At 42.6% G+C, this 27353-nt stretch overlaps 1 protein-coding gene across 1 annotated transcript; it reads right to left on the reverse strand.

Annotated features, from left to right (window-relative positions):
- Positions 1 to 44: 44 nt before the first annotated feature.
- On the reverse strand, positions 45 to 25757 carry ITGB7 (integrin subunit beta 7). Its single transcript, XM_070934969.1, has 13 exons — positions 25640 to 25757; positions 24357 to 24598; positions 22186 to 22344; positions 19847 to 19942; positions 19669 to 19758; positions 16304 to 16447; positions 15902 to 16095; positions 11577 to 11719; positions 7600 to 7807; positions 5035 to 5237; positions 3255 to 3424; positions 1258 to 1398; positions 45 to 133 (listed from the first exon to the last, which is right to left on the reverse strand). Exons 1-12 carry the CDS (start codon positions 25740 to 25742, stop codon positions 1336 to 1338), a joined length of 1815 nt encoding a protein of 604 aa, XP_070791070.1. The 5' UTR covers positions 25743 to 25757; the 3' UTR covers positions 45 to 133; positions 1258 to 1335.
- Between the last annotated feature and the right edge of the window lie 1596 nt (positions 25758 to 27353).

Below are 27353 nucleotides of genomic sequence, written 5' to 3' on the forward strand. Positions count from 1 at the left end.
CTAGGGCTTGCTTGGGGGAAATTCTCATGCAGGTGTCTCTCCTCCAAAGACATACAGTATCTTCAGCTGTTGGCACAGTGTTGTCAAGTTGTGTTTGCAATGTTTTCATAACCATTGTACTGGGGGTCGATGACTGTTGTGGTAATAATAATAATAAAAAAAGGACCAATTAGAGAACACCCACAGAACCATCAATAACGTTTTAAAGGAATCCAGTTTACTAGAGAAGAAGAAAACAACTCGCTACCCTTCTTGGACATCCTGATCAGCAGAGAGCACAATGGCAAACTAGAAACGCAAGTCTACAGAAGAATCACCCGTACTAACTCGGTGCTCCACTACCAAAGCAATAACCCAAACTCCCACAAGAGAACCTGTGTAAGGACTGTATTGTATTTAAACAAGCCCAATCACACCACAGTAACCCAGAACAGAAAAAGGAAATGGAGCATCTATACAACACATTCCAACAAAATGGATACTCGTGCAACTTTATCGAAAGGTCCCTAACCACTCAACCCAATACAGCACAACCAATACAAGCCCTAAAAAAACTATGCTGCCATACATCAAGAATATCTCAAAAACCACAAATAGACTACTACAACCATATGGAATCAGCATAGCACGCAAGCCAACTAAAGCCCTTCAAAACATCCTAAGCAAACCAAAAGACCCAGTAATCCCAGAAGAAAAAAACAGGAGTCATCTACAACGCACAATGTAAGAATTGCAACAACCACTATGTAAGACAAACAGGCAGAAGACTGGCAGAACACCAACTGGCCAGTCGGAAGACATGATAAAAATTCTTTAATTTCACAACATGTAGAAAAGATTTAATCATAGTTTCCATTGGGAAAATGTGACAATCCTAGATCAGGCCAAGTCCAAAAATGCTAGGGAATTTCTAGAAGACTGGCACTCTAACAAATCAGCCATCAATAGACACATAGGCAGTAACAACTTCTACAGACTATGCAAAACAGACAATCAACCAGGCCAAAAGAGAAAAAGACTCCAGCACCTTTCAACCATTAATCAGCATTCAGATCAGCATAGATTAACTCCAAAGTCAACTTCAAACCAATAATCAAGTAAGCAATACCCCAATCAAGAAACTGCCAAAGAGCCATCAGTATACAGCCCAACCAAAGAATCCCTAAGACTGCACCCTCACCCCTCACACAGACAGGCAAAATGCCAGAATATAAGCTGACAGCAAACAGCACTCCTTACTAGCACTGATGATGTTACCTAGTTAGGGTAATGAAACATCTGGAAGAAAACAAGCAAGCTCAGGGAGCACCAAGGACCCCTCATTTCAACCCTGGGCTACAAATATTTTCCTTTATTGGTGACTCTTGTGGTGGCACTCTTGAACTTGACGTTGTTCATCTAGAAAAAGAAATCAGAAAATCAGGGCAAAATGCAAATGCTGGATTTTGTAGCTCGAGTCAGCAGGAAGCTCCTTCATCTGCAAGTGAGGTCATCTTCGAAAAAGCCCATTCCTTACTTCCCCAGAACTCACTCAGAAGCTATCTCAGAAAGGAGGATTCATACATTTTTATGCTATGTTGGTGTGACACACGGAACCACATACTAACTAGTCTACATCTAGAAATTAGGATTGAGTAAACTGCATTACAATGCATTGCCTCCAAATAACAACTTGCCTCTAGAAGTAACAACTTGCTTCCAGAAGTTGTGAACCCTCCAACACTGGAAGTTTTTAAGAAGAGATTGGACAACCATTTATCTGAAATGCTATAGGGTTTCCTGCCTAAGCAGAAGATTGGACTAGAAGACCTCCAAGGTCCCTTCCAACTCTACTCTCTCCTCTCTTCTCTTCTCTTCTCTTCTCTTCTCTTCTCTTCTCTTCTCTTCTCTCCTTTCCTCTCCTCTTCATTACCTTCGGAGTGAGATTGCTGCAATTGACACCAACTAGAAAGTGTCAATTCCTAGAAAAGCAAGAGTAGTGTCTGTTTTTGTGCAAAAGATCTTGATGGTTTGTGCTTGAGTTAACTGAATTGCATTAGAAGGCCTTGAGGCACCCAAGCTAAATTTATCTCATAGCTTTGTTAAAGCTATGGCCATTCAAGTAGAGCTAAGTGGAGCTTGGGGCCCTATAAATCCTGGTTATACAAACGAGCAGAGGAGAGCTATAGTCCAGTCCTCAGGAGGATGCCAAGCTGCTCATGTCCTCAATGGTAGGTAGAAAAACAGCACTGCTCAACATGTATGGTTAAGAACAAGCAACAAAATGCCCCTTCTCGTATGCTTGAAAAAAGCCTAGAAACTAGTGGATTGGGATTTCACTGAACTAGGGCTGCAGAAAAATCTTGGTTTACGTAGGAAGAACCTGGCTAAAGAGAAATACATACATACATACATACATACATACATACATACATACATACATACATACATACATGTATCTATCAGAATGAGCCTTGGTAGTACAGGGGTTTAAGGCACCCTGTTATTAAGCTGGTTATTAAAACCAGCTGTCTGCAATTACTGCAGGGTTCGAATCTCGCCAAGATTCAAGGTTGACTCAGCCTTCCATCCTTTCTAAGGTAGGTGAAATGAGGACCCAGTTTGTGGGGGCAATAAGCTGACTTTGTATAAATATACAAAGGATGAAGGCTATTGCTGAGCACATTGTAAGCCGCCCTGAGTCTTCGGAGAAGGGCGGCATATAAATCAAATTAAAAAAAAAAAAAAAAGATTAGGGCTGGAAAGGGACCTTGGAGGTCTTCTAGTCCAACCTCCTGCTCAAGCAGGAGATGCTATGTCAGGGATCCCAACCCCTGGTCCATGGACCAGCACCCGGTCGTTGCATGCCAGTAGCCGGTCCGCTTAAAGAAGTGAAGCCCCACCCGTTGGATGCAGGCAGCATATGAAATCATGTCCCTCCTCCCCAGTTCCACGGAAAAACCTCTCTCCATGGAACTGGTCCCTGGTGCCCAAAAGGTTGGGGGTTGCTGCCCTATACTATTTCAGACAAGTGGCTGTCCAATCTCTTCTTAAAAACCTCCAGTGATGAAGCACCCACAACTTCTGAAGGCAAGTTATCCCACTGGTTCTATGCAATATGCGAATAATACACATGTTTTACATTTTCCAGGAGGAAGAGCTCTGTCCTTCATATTTTCTGCAGGTGTTTCCCAAGGTGCAAAGCCTCCCGGTGGGTCAGGTTTGTCTCTCTCAGGATGGCTTTGCAAGTTGAAGATGCTTCGAAGGGCACTGACCTGAGGCCACATGGCATTTTTTCGTTCTTTTTCAAGGCGTCTGAACTTTCTCCGGTCACAGATCTCCACAACGCCACGGGACAGAGCAATGAGAAACACCCCTATGATCACCACCATCAGCGCACTCATTAACGCTGGCATCAGGTTCGGCTGCCTGGTAGAATCTGGCACTGGCAGGATAGAAAGAAAAGAAGCACAGGAGTTATCTAAGTTGCCAACACTCCCACCAGGAATTGGAGAAGCTGCTTTCCATTCCTTTGCTATTGAATGTATATTTTACCAACAAAGAAATAAGGGAGACTAGTACAGATCTATTTCAAGCTATTTAGCTGTCATCAGCTTGCCAAACCCGATACTTCGAATCCCAGAAAGGATATGGCTAGCTGATGAGAGCTAAATAGCTTGAAATAGATCTATACTAGTCTCCCTTATTTCGTTGTTGGTAAAATATACATTCAACACAAAAATAGTTTGTCGCAAAAGCAACTGCCTGCGAAGGCTCCTGGATTGGGGCTGAAAGGCAGAAGTGGAAGCAGTATGCTCCGTCCCATAGTTGGGTGGACCAGGTTTCCCTGATAGACCAGTCTCACAGGGAAAAAACGCTCATTCCTTTGCTATTTCCTCCCTTTTCTCTCTTCCATTGTAGCCATGTGTCCTGTGCCTTGCTCTGTAGCATCCATGCACACCTTCCTATAGTAGGACTTCTTCCTTGGACCAAGATTAAATGTTTTCTTTTGCAGACTGGAGGATATCAATTTGGGAAGGTTGTTTTATACCTGCCTACAGAGCTAGGCTTGTCAAGTAATGTGGTGGTATTTGCTGGAGAGTGAACTTCAGGAGTGAAGTTCTGCCACCACTCTCTCAGCTTATAGTGCTCTGTTCCCCAAACAGCAACACTGGGAAGCTGTCATGTCTGCTGATGATATTTCTCTAGTATTATCATTAAATGGCATTCTTTACAGAATAGAAGGACATGAGGGGGGTCATTGAAGAGCCAGCAATTTTCATTTTGGCATCAAGAATTATGTGCTAGATTCATCCACTGCACTAAGTGCAATATGCTTAATTGTGATGGCCAGTCAACCAAAGATTTGCCAGAGCTAACCAAAAATAGAACCCAGCCAGTGTCCTCATTCATCTTTGTGTATAATTGCTAGCAACAAATTGCCATCTAGAACCAATACTTACGTTAAAAAAAAAAAGATTTTTGTTTTACATAGATTTAATCTTATAGGATCATATCAAAAGGTTATCGAGGGGCAAATGATGTATGAAAGCATACAGGTTAGATTTACGTATTACACTAAGACATAACATGACTTACTTATGTAGTTCAATGGGAAAAATTCAGTGAGTTGTGGTTTATTCAGCAAAACATGGTTAACAAGCAGTTGGTTTAGAAATTTGATTCTGCCAGAGCTCCTTATAGAGATGTATGCAGATTTCCCTTGCCTGCTATAGCATCACAGGTTGCCTAGCATATAAGCAGATCCTGGGTCAGGATCCCACCAGAAACCCTCTATCTATCTATCTATCTATCTATCTATCTATCTATCTATCTATCTATCTATCTATCTATCTATCTATCTATCTATCTTTTCTTTCTGTCTATCTATCCTTTCTTTCTTTCTTTCTTTCTTTCTTTCTTTCTTTCTTTCTTTCTTTCTTTCTTTCTTTCTTTCTTTCTTTTCTTTCTTTCTTTTTCTTTTGTCTCAGGAAAATCCCAACACTGCAAAGGAATAACAGCACATGCTCACAACTTCTTCTCCTGGCAACTCACCCTTTCGGTCATTCACCGTCAGAAGGATGCTTCCTGTCTTGTCCTTCTCAATGAGGTAGATGAGGAGGCGCCCATCTCCTCCCTTCATCTGGCACCATCTCTCATCCACAGGGGCCACCAACATTCTCACCGTTTGGCTGCAGGAATTGCTACAGTTCTGACTCAGTGGTCCAGTCCCAAAAGCCTTGCACTCGGCACAATCCCTGCCAACAGATATGCAGGTTTTTTTAAAAAAACTGGGGGCTTTTATTTACTCTTGCTTAGCATAAAATATGGCCCCCACACACATCCAGACACCCAAACACTGCTAGCACCAATGGAGAACGGTTTGATCACCCGGGCAGTTACTGCAGCGAAATGTGATTCAATCAGTTGGTGATGGGGAGTGGGAGATTTTTTTCAGATTCCTTTTTTATATCATGAATCCCTGGTGTCAAAGATGAGCACATGTTCTGAAGGTGGTTTTAAATTTGATTTGCCTGAAGTTGTAAACTCTGATTAAGACCATCTATAAGTCTGATGATAAACAAGAATATATACATACAAACCTAAAAGGGGCAAATTTTTAGCTTGCATAATTATAATTTGGAACAATACTATATGATCACACAGAAAAAGTTCCTTCTCTAATGAATGATCCAATTTGCTTATTAAATGGAGTGAGAGTTACTAACATAAAGAGAAATGCAAGCTAATACAGTGTCATGAAGACCCAGTTTGTGGGGGCAATAAGCTGACTTTGTATAAATATACAAAATTTTGAAGGCTATTGCTTAGCGCATTGTAAGCCGCCCTAAGTCTCCGGAGAAGGGCGGCATATAAATCAATTTTTTTTAAAAAAATGATTTGTTTAGTGACCATCCAAAGTTATAATGACACTGTAAAAAGGGACTTACAACCAATCCTAGTCCTCACACTTACTACCACTGCAGCATCCCCACAATTATGTAACCAAAATTTGAGCACTTGGCAACCGGCATGTGTTTATGATGTGTGCCCTAGGATCGTGTGGTTGCCATGTCCACTGGTCCAACAAGCCAAGATTATGAGGGAAGCCAGATTTGCTTAACAACTGCATGATGCGCAACTGCATGACTTAAAAGCTGCAGTGATTTACTTAACAACCATGGCAAAAAAAGATTATAAAAATCAGGTGTGACTCACTTAACAATCACTGTTTAGCAATGGAAATTAATAGAATAGAAATAGAAATAATACCATGTTTCCCTGAAAATAAGACCCTGTCTTATATTTTTTTTGAACCCTGAAATAAGCGCTTGGCCTTATTGTCATGTGCTCAAAAGCCCGATTGGGCTTATTATCAGGGGATGTCTTATTTTGGAGGAAACAGGGTATATTAATAGAATAGAAAATAGTGGAGTGGAGGAATGGGAATGGGAATGGAATTGGAATCGAATCGAATCGAATCGAAGAATCAAATCGAATCGAATCGAATCGAATAGACTAGACTAGAATAGAATAGAATAGAATAGAATAGAATATTGGAACGGAACGGAACGGAACGGAACGGAACAGAACAGAACAGAACAGAACAGAACAGAACAGAATATTGGAATGAAATTAGAATAGAATAGAATAGAATAGAATAGAATAGAATAGAATAGAATAGAATAGAATAGAATAGAATAGAATAGCAGAACAGAACAGAACAGAACAGAACAGAATATTGGAATGGAAAGGAATGGAATGGAATGGAATGGAACGGAATGGAACGGAACAGAACAGAATATTGGAATGGAATGGAATGGAATGGGAATGGAATAGAATAGAATAGAATAGAATAGAATAGAATAGAATAGAATAGAATAGAATAGAATAGAATAGAATAGAATAGAATAGAATAGAATAGTGGAACGGAACGGAACGGAACAGAACAGAACAGAACAGAATAGACAGAGTTGGAAGGGAACTTAGAGGTCTTCTAGTCCAAACCCCTTACAATTGTGGTTGTCAGTCAAGGGTTACCTGTAGTAGCACAGTGAAGCCCAATGAAATCTTCCTAAAGCCGGCATCATCTGAAAATGCTAGGACTGCAGTTCTAAATGTTATCAGTGTGCTGGCTAGGAATATAAAAACTCATGGACCCCTCCAGTTACTTGCTAATATTCCCCCGTCTGTCACTTAAAATGTGGTGGCAACCTTGGGTGATACTCTAGAGACCATGCAATTCAGTAGATTCAGACAACCACAGCAACTCAGCTTTTGCAACCTTGTTTTAAGCTATCCCGAGTGCCTGGCCTGTCTGCTTCACTGATGCCCACTGATAGTCCAACTAAATGAAAGGATTTAGAATGTCAACTTTCTCAAGGAAACTTGCATTGAAAGTATCCAGTGCTCCTGTGCAGTACTGATGAACCATTGAAAAGTGCAATGTCATTGGCATCAAATCCAGTCAAAGTACATGGTAATGGTTCTCTCTTTGACTCAATCAGGGCAGTGACTGACAATGAACTTTGCTGAACGAAGCCCTCCTGGTTAACAGAAACCATGAACAAGCAGCCAGTCTCTTCCCTCCATCCATTGGCTCCCTCCCCTCAGCCTCACCTGTGCACTTCACAGGGCATCTGGTGGTCAGCACAGTGGCTGCCCAACCACCCAACGTCACACTGGCATCGGTTGCAGATGCAGTGGCCATGCCCATTGCAGATCTTGCCGTCTTGGGTGCATCCACTGGTATCCAGGCTGCACTCACACGCGCTGCCAGTGTAATTGGCCTGGCATTGGCAATGGCCACACCTGCACTGCCCGTTACCTGTTGGCAGAAGGAGACAAGCACCATAGTGGAGTTCTTTCTGTTGTGGGTAAAGTGCCCACTTCAATAAGCCACCAAGGTATTTGGAGAAAGATGCAAAAAGTATCTTTTATTGGCATTCAGAACTACGGATAAATCCTGGTTAGTACAAGTTCAAATAGTGCAGTATTTGATTTAGTGCAAATTATATATTGATATCAGGTCATATTTAATGCAAGCCAAAATTGACTTAATGCGAAGCAAATACATGTACAGTTGAAGCTAGCACATGCACTGTTGTGTTTGGGTTTCAAATGCTAACACACACATCATGTGTGCAAAATGGAGAAAAGGGCGGCTCTGTTCGAAGAAAGTAGAAAAAAAAGAAGAGGTTAATTTTGAAGAGTTACAGCAGAATACAGCAGATAGAAGGTTATGCTTTGACTATGGATTTATCCCAGTGATGGAATCCAAATTTTTTTACTATTGGTTCTGTGGGCGTGGCTTGGTAGGCATGGCAGGGGAAGGATACTGCAAAATCGCCATTCCCACCCCACTCCTGGGGAAATAATACTGCAAAATCTCCATTCCCACCCCACTCCTGGGGGAAGGATATTGCAAAATCTCCATTCCCACCCCACTCTGGGGCCAGCCAGAGGTGGTATTTGCCAGTTTTCCAAACTAATCAAAATCTCTGCTATCGGTTCTCTAGAACCTGTCAGAACCTGCTGGATTTCACCCCTGATTTATCCTCTAGTTTGTCCTTGTTCACTTAATTTTTTAAATTTTATTAATAAATCAATATTCTTATCAACAGGAACATTTATAATTTTTTAAAATTATGCTTTCTACTACATATCGACTGTGTGACTTCCAAATATATTCTTTTAATCTTTTATATTTCATCGATAAACATATACAAATTTGCGTTTAAAAATGTTCACTGCCTATTTCCATCAAGCTGGAACCACTTAACTTTGTTTCCCACAGAAATATCACTTTGAATAGTGCAAAGCTGAATAATGAGACCTTTTTGTGGGATTCTTTATCAGCACTAGTCAAGACCTACCTGTACCTTGAGTAAGCCCACAAGGTTACAGATTATATACCGTACTTTCTGCAATGACTTAGAAAAGCAGCACAAGTTCTAAAATTATCTTTGCTGCAGGAATGGAGGATAACATTGTGGGAGGAACCCTTCTGTGGGTTGATCTGATGCATCTTCATTCTGCTCTTTTAAGGAGACCCCCAAACCTGTCTGTTCTACTGATACTAGCAACTTCTAACAAGCACACACACCTTTAAAGCACAGAAAAGACAGCAACCTGGTTTTTGTTATCTGTCACCTTACCCCCATCCTCCAACCTCCAGGGTCATCAGGCAGTTTCAGTCTGTCTTCTCTATCTAATATGAACATCGGCATCAAAGAATAGAATATTATTTGTCTTACGCACAAATCCTCTGCCTTCTCCAAATTACTGGCTTTACAGATTTCCACTGGCATTGCCTGCATATTTACAAGCATAACCACGAGGTGGAAGGCTAAAGATATGTTTTCTTTCTAATGGAAACTGAGTGCTAAGGCAGTAGAATTGTCTACTCCATGTACAACATTTCCAATGCAGTCATATAAAGGAGAATATTTGTAGCTCAGGTTTGAAATGACCGACACAAAGATGGACCCACAGACAGACAGTTGGACAGCCAGCAAGAGAGGCAGAAAGACAGACTGACGGGTGGACAGACAGATAAGAGGGACAGACAGATGGACTGAGGGACATACAGACATACAGTGTTAGTGATGATGTTACTTAGTTTGGGTGCAATGAAACGTCTGCAAGAAAACAACCCAGCTCAGACCTCAACAAGGAAACATTCATAATGATAGTGAGTTATGTATCTTATATTTATCCAGTTAATGGCTAATCAGAGTAATAGTGGCCATCTGTCTGTCTGCCTCTTTGTGGCTGTATGTCCCCCAGGCAATCTGTCTGTCCCTCTGTCTGCCTATGTATCAGTCTGTCCTTCTGTCTCTCTGGCTGGCTGTCCAACTGTCTGCCAGGTTGTTTGTCTGTGGGCTCATCTATATGTCTGTCTGATCTGTCGATCTATTCATATCCATCTGTATGTCTGTCTGTTCATCCTTCCATTTGTTCATTTTTTGTCTGTCCATCCTTCCCTCTCTCTGTTTATCCACTGGTCCATCCACGTCAGTCTGTCCATCTGTCCTTTGTTGTTGGCCCATCTAGCCATCTGTCTGACTGCTATCCATCTCTTCAACAGGATGTTTGTCCATCTGTTTGCCTGTCCTCTCTCCATGTCTGTCTGTCTGTCTGTCTCTCCATCTGTCTGTTTACCTAAGTGACTATCCATCTGCTGCCTATCCATCTGCCCAATAGGCTGTCTGTTTGTCCATCCCCCGTCTGTATATCTATGTGGACAGATAGATGGACAGACAGACAAATACATGGACAGTGTCCAGAGTATATCCATCTGTCTACTGTCTGCTGATGCAGTTTGTCCATCTATCCATTATCTATTGCCTGTCTATCCACCTGTCTGTCTGTACTTTCATCTCTCCATCTATCTATATGTCTGCCTGTCTATCCGGTCTGTTCATTTTTCTATCTGTCTGTCTTTATATTTCTCCATCTGCCCATCTATCCTTTTGTGTGTCTGTTGGTCTGTCTGTCCATTCATCTATCTATCCAATAGCCTGTCCTTCTATTCATCTGTCTCTCATCTATATATCCATGTGTCTGTCTGTTCATCCTTCTGTTCATCCTTCTGTCTGACCATCCTTTTGTTTATGACTCTTTCCATCTGTGTGCTGTCTATCCATCCATCTGGTCTGGCCAGATGACTGTCCGTTTTGTCCATCTGTCATTCTGTCCATTCTTATATTTGTTTTTCTGTTTGTCGATCAGTGATGTTACCTACTTGGGAAATTAAAAGCCTGAAAGCAATCAACAAAGTTCAGACAGAACCAAGGCTTCTAAGGTTCAACCCTGAGCTACATATATACTCTTCAATTGGAGAGTAATAGTACCTTTGATCCAGTGGTGAAATCCAAATTTTTTTACTACCGATTCTGTGGGCATGGCTTGGTGGGTGTGGTGTGGCTTGGCGGGTGCAGGGGTGAAATGCTCCCAGTTCGGACCGGATTGGGCAATCCGGTAGTGATGGAGGCGGGTGGTTCAGAGAACTGGTAGCAAAAATCCCTGCCCCTCCCCCCATGCCCAGCTGAGCTGCACAATCATCAGAGGCTTTTTTTTTTAACTTTTAAAAGCATTTTTTTTCTACAACCTCTTCAGCCAAAAAATGCTTTTAAAAGTAAAAAAAAAGCCTTTTTTTTAAAATGCCTCTGACAATCCCAGTTGAGTTGCCTGATCGGCAGAAGCTTTTTAAAAAAGCCTCTGCCGATCAGGCAACTCAGCTGGGATCGTCAGAAGCATCTTCGCCGAAGAGGTTGTAGAAAAAATGGTTTTAAAAGTAAAAAAAAAAAAATGGCCACGCCCACCCAGTCACATTACCCCCCCACCAAGCCACGCCCACAGAACCGGTAGTAACAAATTTTAGATTTCACCACTGGGCAGGCGTGGCTTGGTGGGCATGGCAGGGGAAGGATACTGCAAAATCTCCATTCCCACCCTACTCTGGGGCCAGCCAGAGGTGGTATTTGCCGGTTCTCCGAACTACTCAAAATTTCCGCTATCAGTTCTCCAGAACCTGTCAGAACCTGCTGGATTTCACCCCTGCTTTGATCTTAAAAGAAACTTCATGTTTTTACCTGCACAGAGTTGCCCATTATGTCGTTCGCAGGCAACGTTGTCACAACTGCAGAAGGGCCCACTTGCTAGGGTCACACCTTCTGACCCAAGTAGTTCCTCTTTCCTGCAACCACAGCGCCGGCCAACGTAGCCTTCACGACATCTAGAACAGAGAGGCGAAATGGGCCATGGAGAGGAGCCAAAGAGCATTTCTAAGTCAAGCGTTGGCTTGTGTGGTTTCATCCTCACCAACTTCCTACCTCTCCATGCTGGCATAGCTACAATCCTTCAATTATGATTGAAGCTGGGGTTAATCCTTATCTAAGTATTAGTAGAAGAGGAGAGAAAAGGAAAGGGAAACTCTACTAATGCTGTGACAGATAGTTACTATAAATCCATCAATCATTGTCTTTCAACTGTTCTTCAAGACTTTCGCATGAAATGATCTCTGTAGGTTCCGAACTTATGCTGAATTAAATAAAATTCTCTTCCTTTGAAACTCAGAGAGATTTCTGAATGCAGCTGCCTGTTACTAACGGATGCTTGATGTCTGCTCTTTGCTTTGTCTGTGTTCCATTCTATGGTCTTTACTCCAAACCAGTGGTGAAATACAAATTTTTTTACTACCGGTTCTGTGGGCATGGCTTGGTGGGCATGGTGTGGCTTGGTTGGTGTGGCTTGGTGGGCATGGCAGGGGAAGGATACTGCAAAATCTCCATTCCCTTCCCACTCTGGGGCCAGCCAGAGGTGGTATTTGCCAGTTCTCCAAACTACTCGAAATTTCCACTACCAATTCTCCAGAACCTGTCAGAACCTGCTGGATTTCACCCCTGCTCCAAACACTTCTTCAGGTGGCGCAATCAGGCATCTATCCACCTTCAAGGGCAATCCAAACAGCAGCGTATTTAACATGGACAGCTTCTGAGGACATACCTTTGAGCCTTCTTAGATCAGTTGGGGGGGGGATTCCTTGTTAGGGCATGGAATAACATTCCAGAGGTAATGGGTTTTGAGCCCCCTCCAGATTTTCCCAAGGAAAACTATCCTTAAAAAAAACACACATTTCAATATATATGTGCCTCGAATCCCTCAATCCTACATTTATTACAAAAAATTAAAATAAACAGGGTCTCTGGCAAGATTTGTGTGTGAAATCAGGATTATGCATATCACATTACCATATCATGTTTTTTTTTCCCCTAGATGTGATCCAGATATTTTTTTCTTCACTGAATTTTACAGTGAGAAGATAAATGTGAGATTTGAAGTTGGTCTTAACAACCCCTTTGAAACTGTTTGCAGTTTTTAAATTTTGATTGCAGAAATTGTGTTTGGTCAAAAAGAAGATTTAAGCAAAAAAATAAATAAATAGAAATTGCTAGAAGTAATATTGCTTGTTCGGTAGTTCTTCTGAATAGGAATTGCCACTTAGACATGAAGGTTTCATTTCTTTATTCTTCTCAGAGAAGTTCTCTAATCAGGCCTTCCAGGAAAACGCTCAAGGCATGCGGGCCCGATCCAGCCCTCAGGATGCTTAAATCTGGCCTGCAGGGCTGGCCTGGAAATAGCAAAGGACCAGTGTCTCTGGCAGCCAAAATGCGGCATGTGGGGGCCGTGGGCGACCCCCTTGTGCCATGTTTTTGGCTGGATGGCCTCCTGTAGCACTTTGCCAGCCAAAACAGTGTTTCGTCCATCATAACTTCAAATGGTCACCAAGAGACCAGTCATAAGTTGAGGACTAACTGTAGTTCATTTTGCCACTTCATGAAGGCAAAAGAACAGATCATGAAATCAATATTACACTATTTTATTGTAATATTTCTGACCTGGACTTTATTCCAGGCGAATGAAGAAAAAGGTTTTTTTGAGCATTTATTGCTCTGCAACAATAGACGTAAGTGAAATTTTCAATATACTTTGTTTCCCCAAAAATAAGACCCTGTCTTATATTTTTTTGAACCCTGAAATAAGCGCTTCGCCTTATTGCTACGCACTCAAAAGCCCAATTGGGTTTATTATCAGGGGATGTCTTATTTTGGGGGAAACAGAGTATTTTCTGTGGTCGATAACCAATTTGGTGGCACTTATGGTGCCTAGATTGCATAGTTCCATCATCACGGTTATATTTTGAGGGAGAGGGTGATATTCAGGTCATCAGCTAGTTTTTTTATATTAAATTTTATTAATTTTTATCAAAATATAAGATACAAAGGAAAATAAAATATAATGGAAAACTAGGGGAAGGACAGGGGGGGAAAGAGAAAATGTGAGATAGAAAGGGAAAAAGAAACAAAAGGCACTGATCTCCAACTTTCTTTGGCACAGTAGAAGATAATAATTGATTTAACAATCTCTGTTTTTCCTTGCCGTGGGAAATAATATATATTTCTGTTTGTTCATTAATATTTATAGACTGTCATAATTTATATTAATAAAACTCAGTATACTCTTTCAAATTTTAACTCTAAAGAAAATAATATTTTTCTAAATTTTAAAATATTAACCCTTTCTTTAAAAACTTTTCTAGAATCAATTTCTAACACATCTTTTTTTAAACTTTACTCTTCTTTAACCTCCCCTTAACATACATACATTAAAATTCACTTTCAGTAATATGTTACAAACTTCAAGGATTACTCAAGCTATAAAGGAGAAAAAAAACCATTTTCAAACCCACTTTATAAACTCAGTTCCCCCAAACACAAAACTACATTAAAAGTTTCTTTCAATTATATATATATATATATATCACATCAATAAAATCCCAACTAACTACAATTAACTCATTAAATGTACAATTTATGGTCATGCAATAAGATCTTTTCTTCTCTTTAAAAGTACTAACCATTCATATTTTTTAATTTAATTTCAATAATATCTTACAAACTTTGGGAGTTTTTCAAACAGGGAGTGACTTAAATTCAATGATTAATCAGAATTGGGATGAATCTTTACAAGTCTGACATACGTATTGAAAGGAAGTTTTAATGTAGTATTGCGTTTATAAAATGGCTTTGTAAATGTTTGTTTTCGGTCTTTTTATATAATGTTTGAATAACTCCCCAGGTCATCAGTCAGCTTTTGCAGTACTGGTGATAGTATCACAGTTAAGGGATAACTTCCTTGTTGAAGGAGTGTCATCTCATCCTACTATCTGTCACCTTTTATCTGATTTCTTCCTTTTCTCTTTTTTTATTTATTTTATTTTTATTATATTTGTCAAGAACGTATTAGGTAATAAGTCTAAACATAATTGGATACATGAAATAGATACAAATAGAGGAAACATTAGGACAGGGATGGTAAGCACGCTGGTGCTCTTATGCACGGCCCTTACAGACCACTTAGGAATGGGGTGAGGTCAACAGTAGACAGTCTTAGGTTAAAATTTTGGGGATTTTGGGATGAAACCACAGAGTCAGGTAGGGCATTCTAGGCGCTGACCACTCTGTTGCTGAAGTCATATTTTCTGCAATCGAGTTTGGAGCGGTTCACTTTAAGTTTGTATCTATTGTGTGCTCGTGTATTGTTGTGGTTGAAGTTGAATTAAGTCATTGACAGGTATGACATTGTAGCAGATAATTTTATGAGCTACACTTAGGTCAAATTGAAGGCGGTGTAGTTCTAAGTTTTCTAAGCCCAGAATTTCAAGTCTGGTGGCATAAGGTATTTTGTCCCTGCCATTCTCCCTATGGTTTACTTCTTCCTCTGTTCCTTTGTATATTTTTTCCTCTTCTCACCCAATCTTACAAAACATTGTAGGATGATGCAGAGGGGCTGCTGATACAGGAGTTAAAACTAGAACAACTTAATCCTGGAAGGAGATCACAGTCGCACGGTGGATATCAGAGAGAAATGAATGGTGCCTGATCTGAACCTGGTTATGGGCCTCTCGTGGTGAGCCCAGCTCCAACTTAGGCCTGGGGAAACTGAGAATTCTAGATCCTGGAGAGAATTTCAGGAGAGAATTCTCTGGAGAGAATTCTAGATCCAGGGGCCTTTGAGTCCGTCTTGACTCCTGCCTGGACAAGTCCATGCAATTTCCTTGGCAGCATTTTTGGAGGTACTACTAACCTATCATCAATATATTTCTATTATACTTTTAATTTTACAGTAATCAACCCATTCCTGGAGTGAAGTAAAGCTTCCTTGAGTACCTTTGGGACGCATCAATAGCAACCAGAAGGATTTTGCTATTGGGTGTATTTTGTTTTGTTGCCTTCCCAGGCTAAATCTGTAGCCGCTCCTCCTAGTAGTTATCAGGTCTAGCCTGTCGATATCGTTGACTATTATGACACAGCAAAGCAGCTTTTACAAAACACAGTGAAATAAATCATATAAATACCTGCAAATGCCACAAGTGAGGTTGCCATGTCCACCAGAGCAGTGGTGTGCATCAGGCTGGGTGTCTCCACATTGGCACTCACAAGCTGTTGACAGCTCTACTTGGACCTCCTCTCCCACTCCTAATACTCGCAACACCAGCTTCTGGGACTCAGGTAGGCAAGTGGTTGCCATTATCTTCACTGTGAATTGTACCTTGAGAAGATACCAGTAGGTGAATGAGATGGGCTCCATCAACTTCCCTAAGTGATAAATCTGTGACAATCCAGATGTTGCCAAATTCCAATTCCCAGTAGCTCTCTATCCATGCTTAGACTGCTAGAGCTGTAACACAGCAACCTCATTGAGAGCTTCTCCTGAGACATATTTGGAGCCATCAGAAGCTCTTGACTTAAATGCTTACCATCTGGTTGACAGACACGTCACTGCATTCTCCACCCTCTGTCTGCCCATAGGTTTCTGTGTCCCCACAATGGGAGTCATAAGAAATGGATATTCCAGGCGGAAGGTCTGAGAAATGCCCCAGTTTCACTGTGGAGGCAAGACTCTGTGGAGAGACAAGTAGAATCTCTTGTGAGTAGGCTTATGACTTGGATGATACTACGCTGCGAAGCAAGGCAGAAAAGGAGAATGCTTACACATGTTCTTACTAGCAGATCCAGTGATTATGGGTGGGTAGGGGGCTGTGCTTCAAAACTCAGCTCAGCTATTTGCTTTAAGAAAGCCACAGTTTATTTCTATCATGGGAGCATCAAATTGACTACCGGTTCTGTGGACGTGGCTTGGTGGATGTGGCAGGGGAAGGATACTGCAAAATCTCCATTCCCACCCCACTCCTGGGGGAAGGATATAGCAAAATCTCCATTCCCAAGTGAAGTGATCTCCATGTTTTTCCTTCCGACTCTCAGCTGTGCTTTAGAAGCTTTTTTTCAGTGAAGTGATCTTCCGTGCTTTGCCTGCTCCCTCCGACTCTCAGCTGTGAAGCTTTTTTTTTCAGCCTGAATGAGGCACTAGCAAGTGAAGTGATCTCCACGGTTTGCCTGCTTTTCTCATTGCTTCTCTCTCCAAAGATCAGTTGTGCTTTAGAAGATTTTTTTTTTATCCCCAAACAGGGGATAAAAACCAGCAAGCTAATGTGCTGAAGCTGACTACACTAGCTAGATGAATATCTGGTAGGCAGATTTTTCCCCCCTATTTTCCTCCCCAAAAAATAAGTTGTGTCATTCCTCCATCTACACATCCATGTATACCATATAGGGATGCAATATAGTATCCTAGCACTCTTCATCTGATTTCCTCCCACAAAAGCTACCCCCTGAAGTAGGTGGAGCTGGGAGAGGATATCTAGCACAAAATTGAGTTTCCACGGCTGAGGGTGAAATAGAACCTGGATCTCCCCAGTGCCAATCTAACATCTTAACCTCTACACCATCTGAGATCTTATATACCTAGAAGACGACCCTCACTCTGTCAAAGACCTTGGAGTACTCATCTCAAATGATCTAAGTGCCAGAGCTCACTGTAACAGCATTGCTAAAAAAAGCATTAAGAGTTGTTAACCTAATCTTGCATAGCTTCTTCTCCGGTAATATTGAACTGCAAACTAGGCCATACAAAACTTTTGCCAGACCAATTCTTGAATACAGCTCATCTGTCTGGAATCCACACACTGTATATCGGACATTAATACAATTGAACAAGTCCAGAGATATTTCATAAGAGTCCTTCACTCCTCTGCTCGCAACAAAATACCTTATTTATTTATTTATTTATTTATTTATTTATTTATTTATTTATTTATTTATTTATTTATTTATTTATTGCGATTTATATGCCGCCTTTCTCCCTAGGGACTCAAGGCGGCTTACAAAATGACAGCTTCAATACAAATCACAATACAATACCAAATTAAAATCAGTAACCCAATTAAAAACGATTTAAAATTATACCAGTGTACCCCCAAACGGATCAGTTTAATTGGCGGAAGAGCCACGTCTTCAGCTCGCGACGGAAGGAAAGAAGGTCGGGGGCTGTCCTGAGCTCAGTGGGCAATCCATTCCAGAGGGTCGGGGCTCCCACAGAGAACGCCCTCCCCCTGGGGGTCGTCAGCCGACATTGTTTGGCCGACGGCACCCTGAGGAGGCCGACTCTGTGAGAGCGCACAGGACGATGGGAGAACGGCTGGAGATGGTCCTGCAAGTACCCCGGGCCTAAGCCATGAAGGGCTTTATAGGTGAGCACCAGCACCTTGAAACGTATCCGGAGTGCCACCGGTAGCCAGTGCAGCTCACGCAGGAGAGGTGTTACACAGGAGTATCTAGACGCCCCCGTAACTACCCGCGCGGCTGCATTTTGGACTAGCTGAAGCCTCCGGACACATCCCAAGGGCAGCCCCATGTAGAGGGTGTTACAGTAGTCCAACCTAGAGGTAACAAGGGCGTGAGTGACCGTGGCGAGGGCATCCCGGTCTAGGAACGGGCGTAACTGGTGCACAAGACGGACCTGTGCGAAGGCCCCCCTGGTTACGGCTGTCAGATGGTCATCTAAAGACAGCCGAGAATCCAGGAGGACACCCAAGTTGCGGACCCTGTCGGAGGGAGCAAGGATTTCACCTCCGATCATTAAGGATGGAACCTCCAGATCCCGGGATGCCGGCATCCACAGCCACTCAGTCTTGGAAGGGTTGAGTCTAAGCCTGTTCCTCCCCATCCAAACCCGCACCGCTTCCAGGCAGTGGGACATCACGGTAGGGCATCCCTAGGGTGGTCAGGGGTGGAGATGTAAAGCTGGGTATCATCAGCATATTGATGATACCTCGCCCCAAAACCACGGATGATCTCACCCAGTGGTTTCATATAGATATTAAAGAGCAGAGGGGAAAGAACCGATCCCTGAGGCACCCCACAAGTGAGAGGCCTCTGGGAGGATCCCTGACCCCCCGCCCAAACAGACTGCAGACGGCCCGAGAGATAGGAGGAGAACCACTGTAAAACAGTGCCTCCTAACCCTATCCCCCTGAGCCGCTGCAGCAGGATACCATGGTCGATGGTATCGAATGCCGCTGAGAGGTCAAGAAGGACCAGGATGGAGGAGCAACCCCCATCCCTGGCCCGCCAGAGATCATTTACTAGGGCGACCAATGCCGTTTCCGTGCTGTGGCCACGCCTGAAACCAGATTGGTAAGGATCCAGGTAGTCAGTTTCCTCCAGGAAACTGCCACCAGACTTGAAATTCTGGGCTTAGAAAACTTAGAACTACGCCGCCTTCGGTATGACCTAAGCGTAGTTCATAAAATCATCTGCTACAATGTCCTACCAGCCAATGAATACTTCAGCTTCAACCAAAACAATACAAGAGCATGCAATAGGTACAAACTCATGGAAAACCGATCCAAACTAGACTGCAGAAAATACAACTTCAGTAACAGAGTCGCAAACGCCTGAAATGCACTACCTGACTCTGTGGTTTCTTCCCCAAACCCCCAAAACTTTAACCTTAGACTGTCTACTGTAGACCTCACCCCATTCCTAAGAAGTCTTTAAGGGGCGTGCTTATATGTATAACCGATTCAAGGGGCTCAGAGTGCTTCTAGGTTATCTCCCAACTATGACAGCTTATGAAGTCTACTTATTTCTTATTAGAGCATGAGCATTGGGTGCCTTCAGGCCATTTTCTGAGTAAAGCTCAAGCAAATGGTGGCACTGGAAAAGTGGTCTTTCCCCTGATGAGGATTAATTTCAGATGAGCCAGACTACTCAATGTCCTCACTTTATAGGCGTCTTCTATGAGCTGCACCACATTTCTGGAGTCCGACTTCAGTTCCCCCACCACTGACTTTGGAATAAGCTTGCTCAGCTCCTAGAGAGGAGAGGAAAAAGGTTGAGTGGGAGATTCCCAAATAGTCCAAGTATACCTTCCCTCCCCACTCGTTCAACTCAGCAGTCACCTTATATAAGGATAGCCTGGAACTAGTCACGGCAAATATAGGCTGGATATTAGATCTGGACAACACTTCAGCCAAGTGCCCAACAGAAGGATAGTCCTGCAAAGAGACAGAGGCTGTGGTTACAGGGGCAGATGCTTTTCTTCCTTTCCCTCCTCATTGGTTGTTGTTCTTTTTCCCCTAGGAACCTCCCCTTCCTTAAAAGTCTATGGAGATTCTCAGTCATCCAGGTCATGGTTGTCCCAAAGGTGCTTTTTTTCCAAGAGGCAACTGGACTTTCTGGTTTTTCTTTGAAGACGTTTCGCTTCTCAGCTGAAGAAGCTTCTTCAGCTCTGACTGGATAGTGGGGAATCCCTTTCCTTTTCATCAGGACTTCAGGTAGAATCCAGGAACTTCGTGCCCTACCTTCCAAGCCAAATATTGTGGATTTACTCTCACCCTCCAAAAAAAGCAGAAGCACATGCAGCAATTGATTGAATTTGCATGATTGACATCAGACTTCTTCAGGCATGAAATTTTAAAATCTCTTCAGAGATCATGGCTAGAACTAGAGCACTAAAACAGAGTGCATGTTTTTTTGTTGCAGCTCAATTGAGGTTCAATTCAGCCCCTGGTATCTCTGATGGATATGGGTTTGGATAGAAAGACAAGAAAAAGCCATCCTCCAAAGCTTTAGAAAGCCCCTCTCATATGGCCAAGTATTAGATCACAAGGACCAATAGCTTGACTGAGTCAAAATCAGATGCTGCTGTGCATAGGTTTGGTGCTTTAGTGCTAAATTGGACAGAACATACCATATTTTCTAATACAGAACATACCATATTCTGAAACTCTGTTTCAGAAAAAAAGCTTTTTTTCCTACCTCTGAAAGCCTCTGAAACAGAGTTTCAGGAAAAAAGCCTCTGAGGCTCTGTTTCTGAGGCTTTTTTTCTGCAGCTCTGTTTGGAGGCTTTTTTTCTGCAGCTCTGTTTGGAGGCTTTTTTTCTGCAGCTCTGTTTGGAAACTTTTTTTCTGCAGCTGTGTTTGGAGCCTTTATTTCTGAAGCTCTGTTTGGAGCCTTTTTTTTTTTTTTTTTTGCAGCTCTGTTTGGAGGCTTTTTTTCTGCAATTCTGTTTGGAGGCTTTTTTCCTGAAGCTCTGTTTGGAGGCTTTTTTCAACCTCTGAAACCTCCGTTTGAGAAGCTGGGCAGGGCTACATTCGGAGTATAAGAGGCACCCAGATTTTTACCCTCTTTTTTGGAGGAAAAAGGTGCGTCTTATTCTCCGAAAAATACGGTATATATGGCAAATATAAATAAATACACATCCACTGTCAAATTACCAGTTCATTTCCACTGTTCCCCTATCTACTATGGAGAAATAGGGAATACCATGATATTGCTATTCCCTATTCCCTTCTTCTACTAGTTTTATTTTTTATATATGATGTTTTTATATTCGTGTAAGCCGCCTTGAGTCGCCATTTGCAATTAGGCAGCAATATACATTTTCTAAAATAAATAAAATTGTGATATTGAGCTCGGTAATATACAAAGTTGGGATGGGGAGGCAGATGTACAACTGTCATTCTTGTTGACAATGATCCCATTACCAAATGAAGGGCTAAAGATATGCTCATAGAGTAAGCCAGGGTTAGGCAACCTGACATGCTCCAGATTTTGGTCCATTCTCATTGTCGCTTATTTTTATTGTGTTGGGTAAGGCTAATGGAAGTTGTTAGTGGACTCTTCATTACTTACTATTTCAACAAATAATCTTACATCCAATGTTATTGCTCATAACATTGGAAAGTACAACTAATATTCACTCCCTTTTCCTCAGCTAAGAACTAGACAGTGCTATGAGGAAAACATGTTTGATTGCTGTGTGATGGATTCAGTAACCCAAGAGATAGGCATGGTAAACCATCCAAATCACCCATTGGTCCACACATTTACCTTTCTCCCTGTTCTTCCTTCCCCCATTGACTTCACAGCCCCAAGCATTTCCACCATGGAGGGACTTCCTCATCATTTCCCTCCCATTGAATTTCAATCAATAGGGGCTGGGAGATATTTCAATCCTTTTGTTCTCTCCATATGCCAACTGGGTCTGTGCAGAGGATTTGGGTTCTGTTTCAATACATCCTGCAATTTGATGCATGAGACTTCAACTGCCAGTATTCCTCTTCCAACTAGAGTTAAAATCCAATACACCCAGAAGATACCAGGTTTTGAGAAAATCGTGGCACTGAATTGTTCAGTGCCCCTGAGAGTCCCAGGTTTCAGTGTGGTAGACACCACACTTTCACTTATTTTCTAAGTAATCTCAGTAGCTTTTCAAGAAGATGAGAAAGGAACCTACATAGAGGTGACTTTTGCTGTATACACCATTGGCATCCAGGTGGCAGCGGCCATCATTGGGCATATGGATCCCTCCCAGTTTTCCATCCCCTGCAGTGTGGAAAGTGCCATCTGAAGTGAAAACCAGCAGACTTGTTACATTACGCCAGCCAATCTGCTCCTGGAAAGAGAGAGCAAGGGTCTAGTGAGTTCTCCCACATTCAAAACAGCAACTCCACTTACATCAATATTTTCGATCTGAGTACTCATTCACGATCTCTCAGGAGTGCTGCATATTCAGAAGAGGTTAAGACGCATTTGAATTAAGGTCGGATCAAACTTCAAGATCTGTTAGACCTACCAATACCAAACCTCAGGTTTTGTCACTTAGTTTAATTCTTAGAAAACAAGGTTTCCAACGGAAAATGTGGAACGCCGCAAATAAATCTAAGGTATCAGTTACCAAAGTTTGAACGATCAGACTGGCAATGATATTTTGTGAAATTTTGCTCCTGATTGAGAAAAATTAGGAGTGGTTTCTGGTTGAGGATCTAGGGTGGCATAGACATCCCTAATGCCAGAATGGCATTGCTGCAGAAGTGGGCAGCCAGTGCAGTCTTTCTGGGTAAAGGACAGATTGTGAGATTGCCTACTTGCACTCCGTACAATTGCTCCTCATGAAGAGATGGCAGAAACTGAGGGTTTTGTGGTTGACTCGAGAGTTGAGCAGTGGGGTGTCAAGAGCTTCTAATCAAGCTCACAGTCATAATGCAGCTTATATGGATACAAGGTTGGTGCAAGCCTCAGTTTCTTAAACACTTTCGGATGTAATTAATTTACAGCTAAAGAGAGATTGTCTGAGTAGCAGGGTAAAATACTTCCACTTGGATGAGTCAACATTCTTTCTGGATTACAAAGGTATTTAAAGATTTTTAAATGTTTTGTGAAAAGTCTAACAAGGAATAGATAGATATAAGTTTAAAGCAAAGGGAAGGAGGGAGGGAGGGGGGAGGGAGGGAGGGAAAGAAGGAAGGAAGGAAGGAAGGAAGGAAGGAAGGAAGGAAGGAAGGAAGGAAGGAAGGAAGGAAGGAAGGAAGGAAGGGAGACCTAGTCTACATAATCCCAGCCTCGTAGCTGCCTAGTGGATTTAGCAAGCCTAAGAAGAACTGTCCAGAGCAAGGAAGGAGATGTATGCTTTTTCACAGGAAAAATATCAAAGTATTTTTTTATTTTTTTTTGAGGGAGCAAGTGGGAGGGAAGGAACTTCTGGAGAATGTCCTGATTTTGCCGTGGGAAAAGAATAGTCACAACTTTGTATGAAGTAGTAAAGTATAAGCAGTTACCAAACCTGGGAGGGGGGAGGCACATATAATGAGGGAATATAAGTTTATAAAATTTGACATGTAGAAAAAGCCGCTAGAGAAAGAGGTTTCTTCCTCATTCTCTCTCTCAGCCCTGAAAAGAAAGTTAGTAAAAATAATAAAAATAGAATCAGTCCTGCTTAACTCATAGTTTGGGCTGCTCTGGCAGGACCAGTGGTGGGTTGCCCCCGGTTCGCACCGGTTCTATAAAACCGGTAGTAAAACTGGCGGGAGGCTCTGCCCCCACGCCCCCCCACGTCATCAAAACGCTTCTTCGAACTGGTAGTAAAGGTAAGTAGAACCCACCCCTGGGCAGGGCTGTTCTGCTGGTTATGAAAAGTTAGAAAAATTAATGGTATTAATCAGTTGGGGCTTAGTAGACCTTACCTTGAAAGTTGAATCCTGGATCGATTGTGAAAATGGAGAAGGAAAAGGCCTTATTAGGATGGGACCTTTCTCACTGTTCTCCCTAGCACAGAGCAACATGGGCACAATTCGTACGAGCATCTCAAAGGACAGAAGGTTACAAACATCTCAGTAGTGGGTTTCAAAACCCGGAGCTAACGGTTTGCTATCGGTAGCGCGCGGAGGCGCACGCTCGCTTTGCGAGCACATGGCGCTTCTGCACATGTGCAGAAGGTTCTGTGCACGTGCAGATCGTTTTTGATGATGTCTGGGTGGGTGGGCGGAGCCTCCTGCCACTGCCACTGCCACTACCAGTTCACCCGAACCGGGAGCAACCCATCACTGAAAAATCTGGGTTGGAAGTACTTGCCAGCAGGTGCCCCGTGATTATTGAAGACTGAGTGGTCAGGGTTTCTGCTACACTCACCTTGCAAATGGCTGCCTGCATGATAGCATCAAAGCCTCCTTCTGCGTCATCCAGGTTGGCTGAGATGCGCTGCTGACCGACCCTGCTCTCAAACTCACTGGCGTTCTCAGTCAGAGCGAGCACGTGCCTATAGCTGAACGCTGACTGGCAGTTCTCCTTCGGGATTAGGCAGGGATGTTTCCGCTTGGAAGGAACCATATTGACATAAGGCAGCACAGTCTTGTCCACAAAGGCACCAAACCCTGCAAGGAAAAGATCTTCTGTCTTCCTCATGTTACCCTTAAGCCCCAGCTCTGAGGGCTTTACAACCTCCTACAAGCACACAGATAAGGTTTTGGGAGATGGGGTACCACCTAGGGGACAGATCAGATACAAAACAGCATAGCCCACAGCTGGATAGTGGGCAGGGCAACAGGCTTTGAAGGGACCCTCCTTCGGTTCTTGGGCTGTAAAGAAGATGGCGGGAGAATTGCACTTTCACAGATGCAAGATTCTGTTAATGTAGATTTATAATAAAGCGGAATTAATTTATCTGGTCATGTTTCCTGCCTGGCCTATTTGGAAAGGCTGACATACAGTTATCAAAGAGTGAATACAAAAGTGGGATTCCCCAAAAAACTAGGGCAAGACTTAGAATAAATTTGCGCATTTAAAAATAGAACCTCAAGGGAATGGGGGGAAGGAGGGGGTAGGAGAGAGAGAGAGAGAGACAGAGAGATTTCTCATCCAAGGGATAAAGCAATACAAAAGCCCAATATATGATCCTATAATGAGCCATGGTGGCGCAGTGGTTAGAGTGCAGTACTGCAGGCTACTTCTGTTACCTGCCGGCTGCCTGCAATTTGGCAGTTCAAATCTCACCAGGCTCAAGGTTGACTCAACCTTCCATCCTTCTGAGGTCGGTAAAATGAGGATCCAGATTGTTGGGGGCATATATGCTGACTCCGTAAACCGCTTAGAGAGGGCTGTTAAACACTGTAAAGCGGTATATAGGTCTAAGTGCTATTGCTATAAAGAAAACTTTGTAGGTACATGCTAGTCAGCAGAGATGCAAAGTCTTTTTATCTAGTAAAGATAAAGAATTCAGATGCTAGGCAAGGCATCCTCACTTCATTTTTAAAAATATTAAACTAAATGTGTCCAAAGACAAAATAAATGCTAGTTTTCATGTATTCAGGTATTCGTTGGGAATACTTTTTACATCTTTTCTTCTAAGGCTTACACTAATCTATGATGCTTTTCCTAGATCTTCTGTGTTTCCCTGTTCAGAGTTCACTACATACCAATCTTCACTGAGGTAGTAACTTTGCGCAGGGCAGCCATCAAGTCACTTCCCAGTTGCTTGATCTTCTCCAGGTCATCCTTCATGGAGTAGGACAAGTCCATGAGGTAGTAGAGGTCCACAGGATAACCCTCAGCCCGTTTGAAGCGGACAGTGAAACTCTGTTCCTTTCCTACAGGCACAGAATCAGAAGGGAAGAAGGAAGGGAAGAAGGAAGGGAAGAAGATGTGTCTGGCCTAGGAAGGGATGGTGGGAACCTCCCTATTGGTAAGCAGATCAGGCAATCAAATGTTCTTCAGATTCTGGAGATTCTTTCCAATAAAAGTACTGTGGGAAGCCACCACCCTCCCTCCTAGAAGAATGAAATATTTTGAGAAATATTTTTAAAAAGGCAGGATAAAATATTCCCCCTAAAAGAGAAATAAAAATCTTAAGGGAGACAGAAACTCAGAGCCCCAGCTCCCTGCCCCCAAGCAGATACTGAGCTGGGGCAGTTTTTAGAAATGCAGATTTGGTAAACCATTACTCTCTGCAGCAAAGTCTGAACAAAGGCAGATTAGCCCTCACTCAAGAGCCAAAACAGGGCAAAGCCATTAATTATTGCACCACCCTTAGAAACTTCAACCGAACTTAGCTCAGACAACCTATAGGGCCAGCTTTGACCCCTACAACCCCTACAACAGCCAATAGAATACATGTTATTGCACAGGAACAGGAAGCTCAAGTGCAAAGTCCAAGAGAAGATATAAAAAACCCTCCCTCTCAACTCCATGTGGTCAACTGCCCAGAATCACAGGTGCTTGATGGTTCTGCTTCATCAATAAATGGACCCTCTTTCCAATCAGCCTCCATTTTGTCTCCAGTGCCTTTCTCCTGGTTTGGAACTGAACCAGATGGATATTTCTTCCAACAGTACTTACCAGGCCGAAGCTGAAGAACTATTCTTTGCGGTGACAGTTGAGTGATGTTTTCATGGTAGATGTTTTCTCTCAGAGGCCTGTCCTCCAAAATATGCTGCTTGCCTTGGGGATCCATGATCTCACTGGCAAGGCAGCCACGATGCTCCAGCTCTGGCCGAGGGGCACAACGCTCTGCATCAGACTCTCCTGCTTGCACAAAATCCTGGGAAGAAGGAGGAGACAGTGGTTTGCAATGCTGTCTTGTTTTATCCCACTGTTCAGAATTCCCATAGCAGACGAGCAGTGGGCTGTTGCTCTTCCTACTCAATACCCAATGCTTTCATACCAGGGAAACAGAAACCTGATGAAAAGGTATATTTGTCTATGACCATAATAAAGATTTGACTGACTGATGTCAATCCTGATGGCAGCTTTTTAGAGATATTCTCAAATAGCAAACCATCCATTGATGTCCATTAGAAGGAACTAGAATTTCATACTATGACATTCATTATTTACAAATGAAGTGTTCTGACCTAGGCGTCACAAAAGGGACTCCTTGTCCCGACAAAATCCCTTTTTATTAAGCTAATGTGATTTCCTGTCATTCACATCCAGCAAAGTCCCAGTAAACAGTCTTTATGGGTGAATTTACAACCACAGACCTTTTATCAGGCTTGGAGAGCTGCCAGACTGATATCTTCCAAACGCAATGCTGTACAAGAAAATACTTGGCAAGGAGTCTCTGACAGTCATGAACAGATCTTCACACTACTGAAATGAACTAATTGTCTCCTGCAAACTCCACACCCCTTT

This window comes from Pituophis catenifer, unplaced genomic scaffold (genome assembly GCF_029215685.1).
Source record: "Pituophis catenifer annectens isolate HBS135680 unplaced genomic scaffold, rPitCat1.0.hap2 SCAF_2, whole genome shotgun sequence".
NCBI classification, from domain to species: domain Eukaryota; kingdom Metazoa; phylum Chordata; class Lepidosauria; order Squamata; family Colubridae; genus Pituophis; species Pituophis catenifer.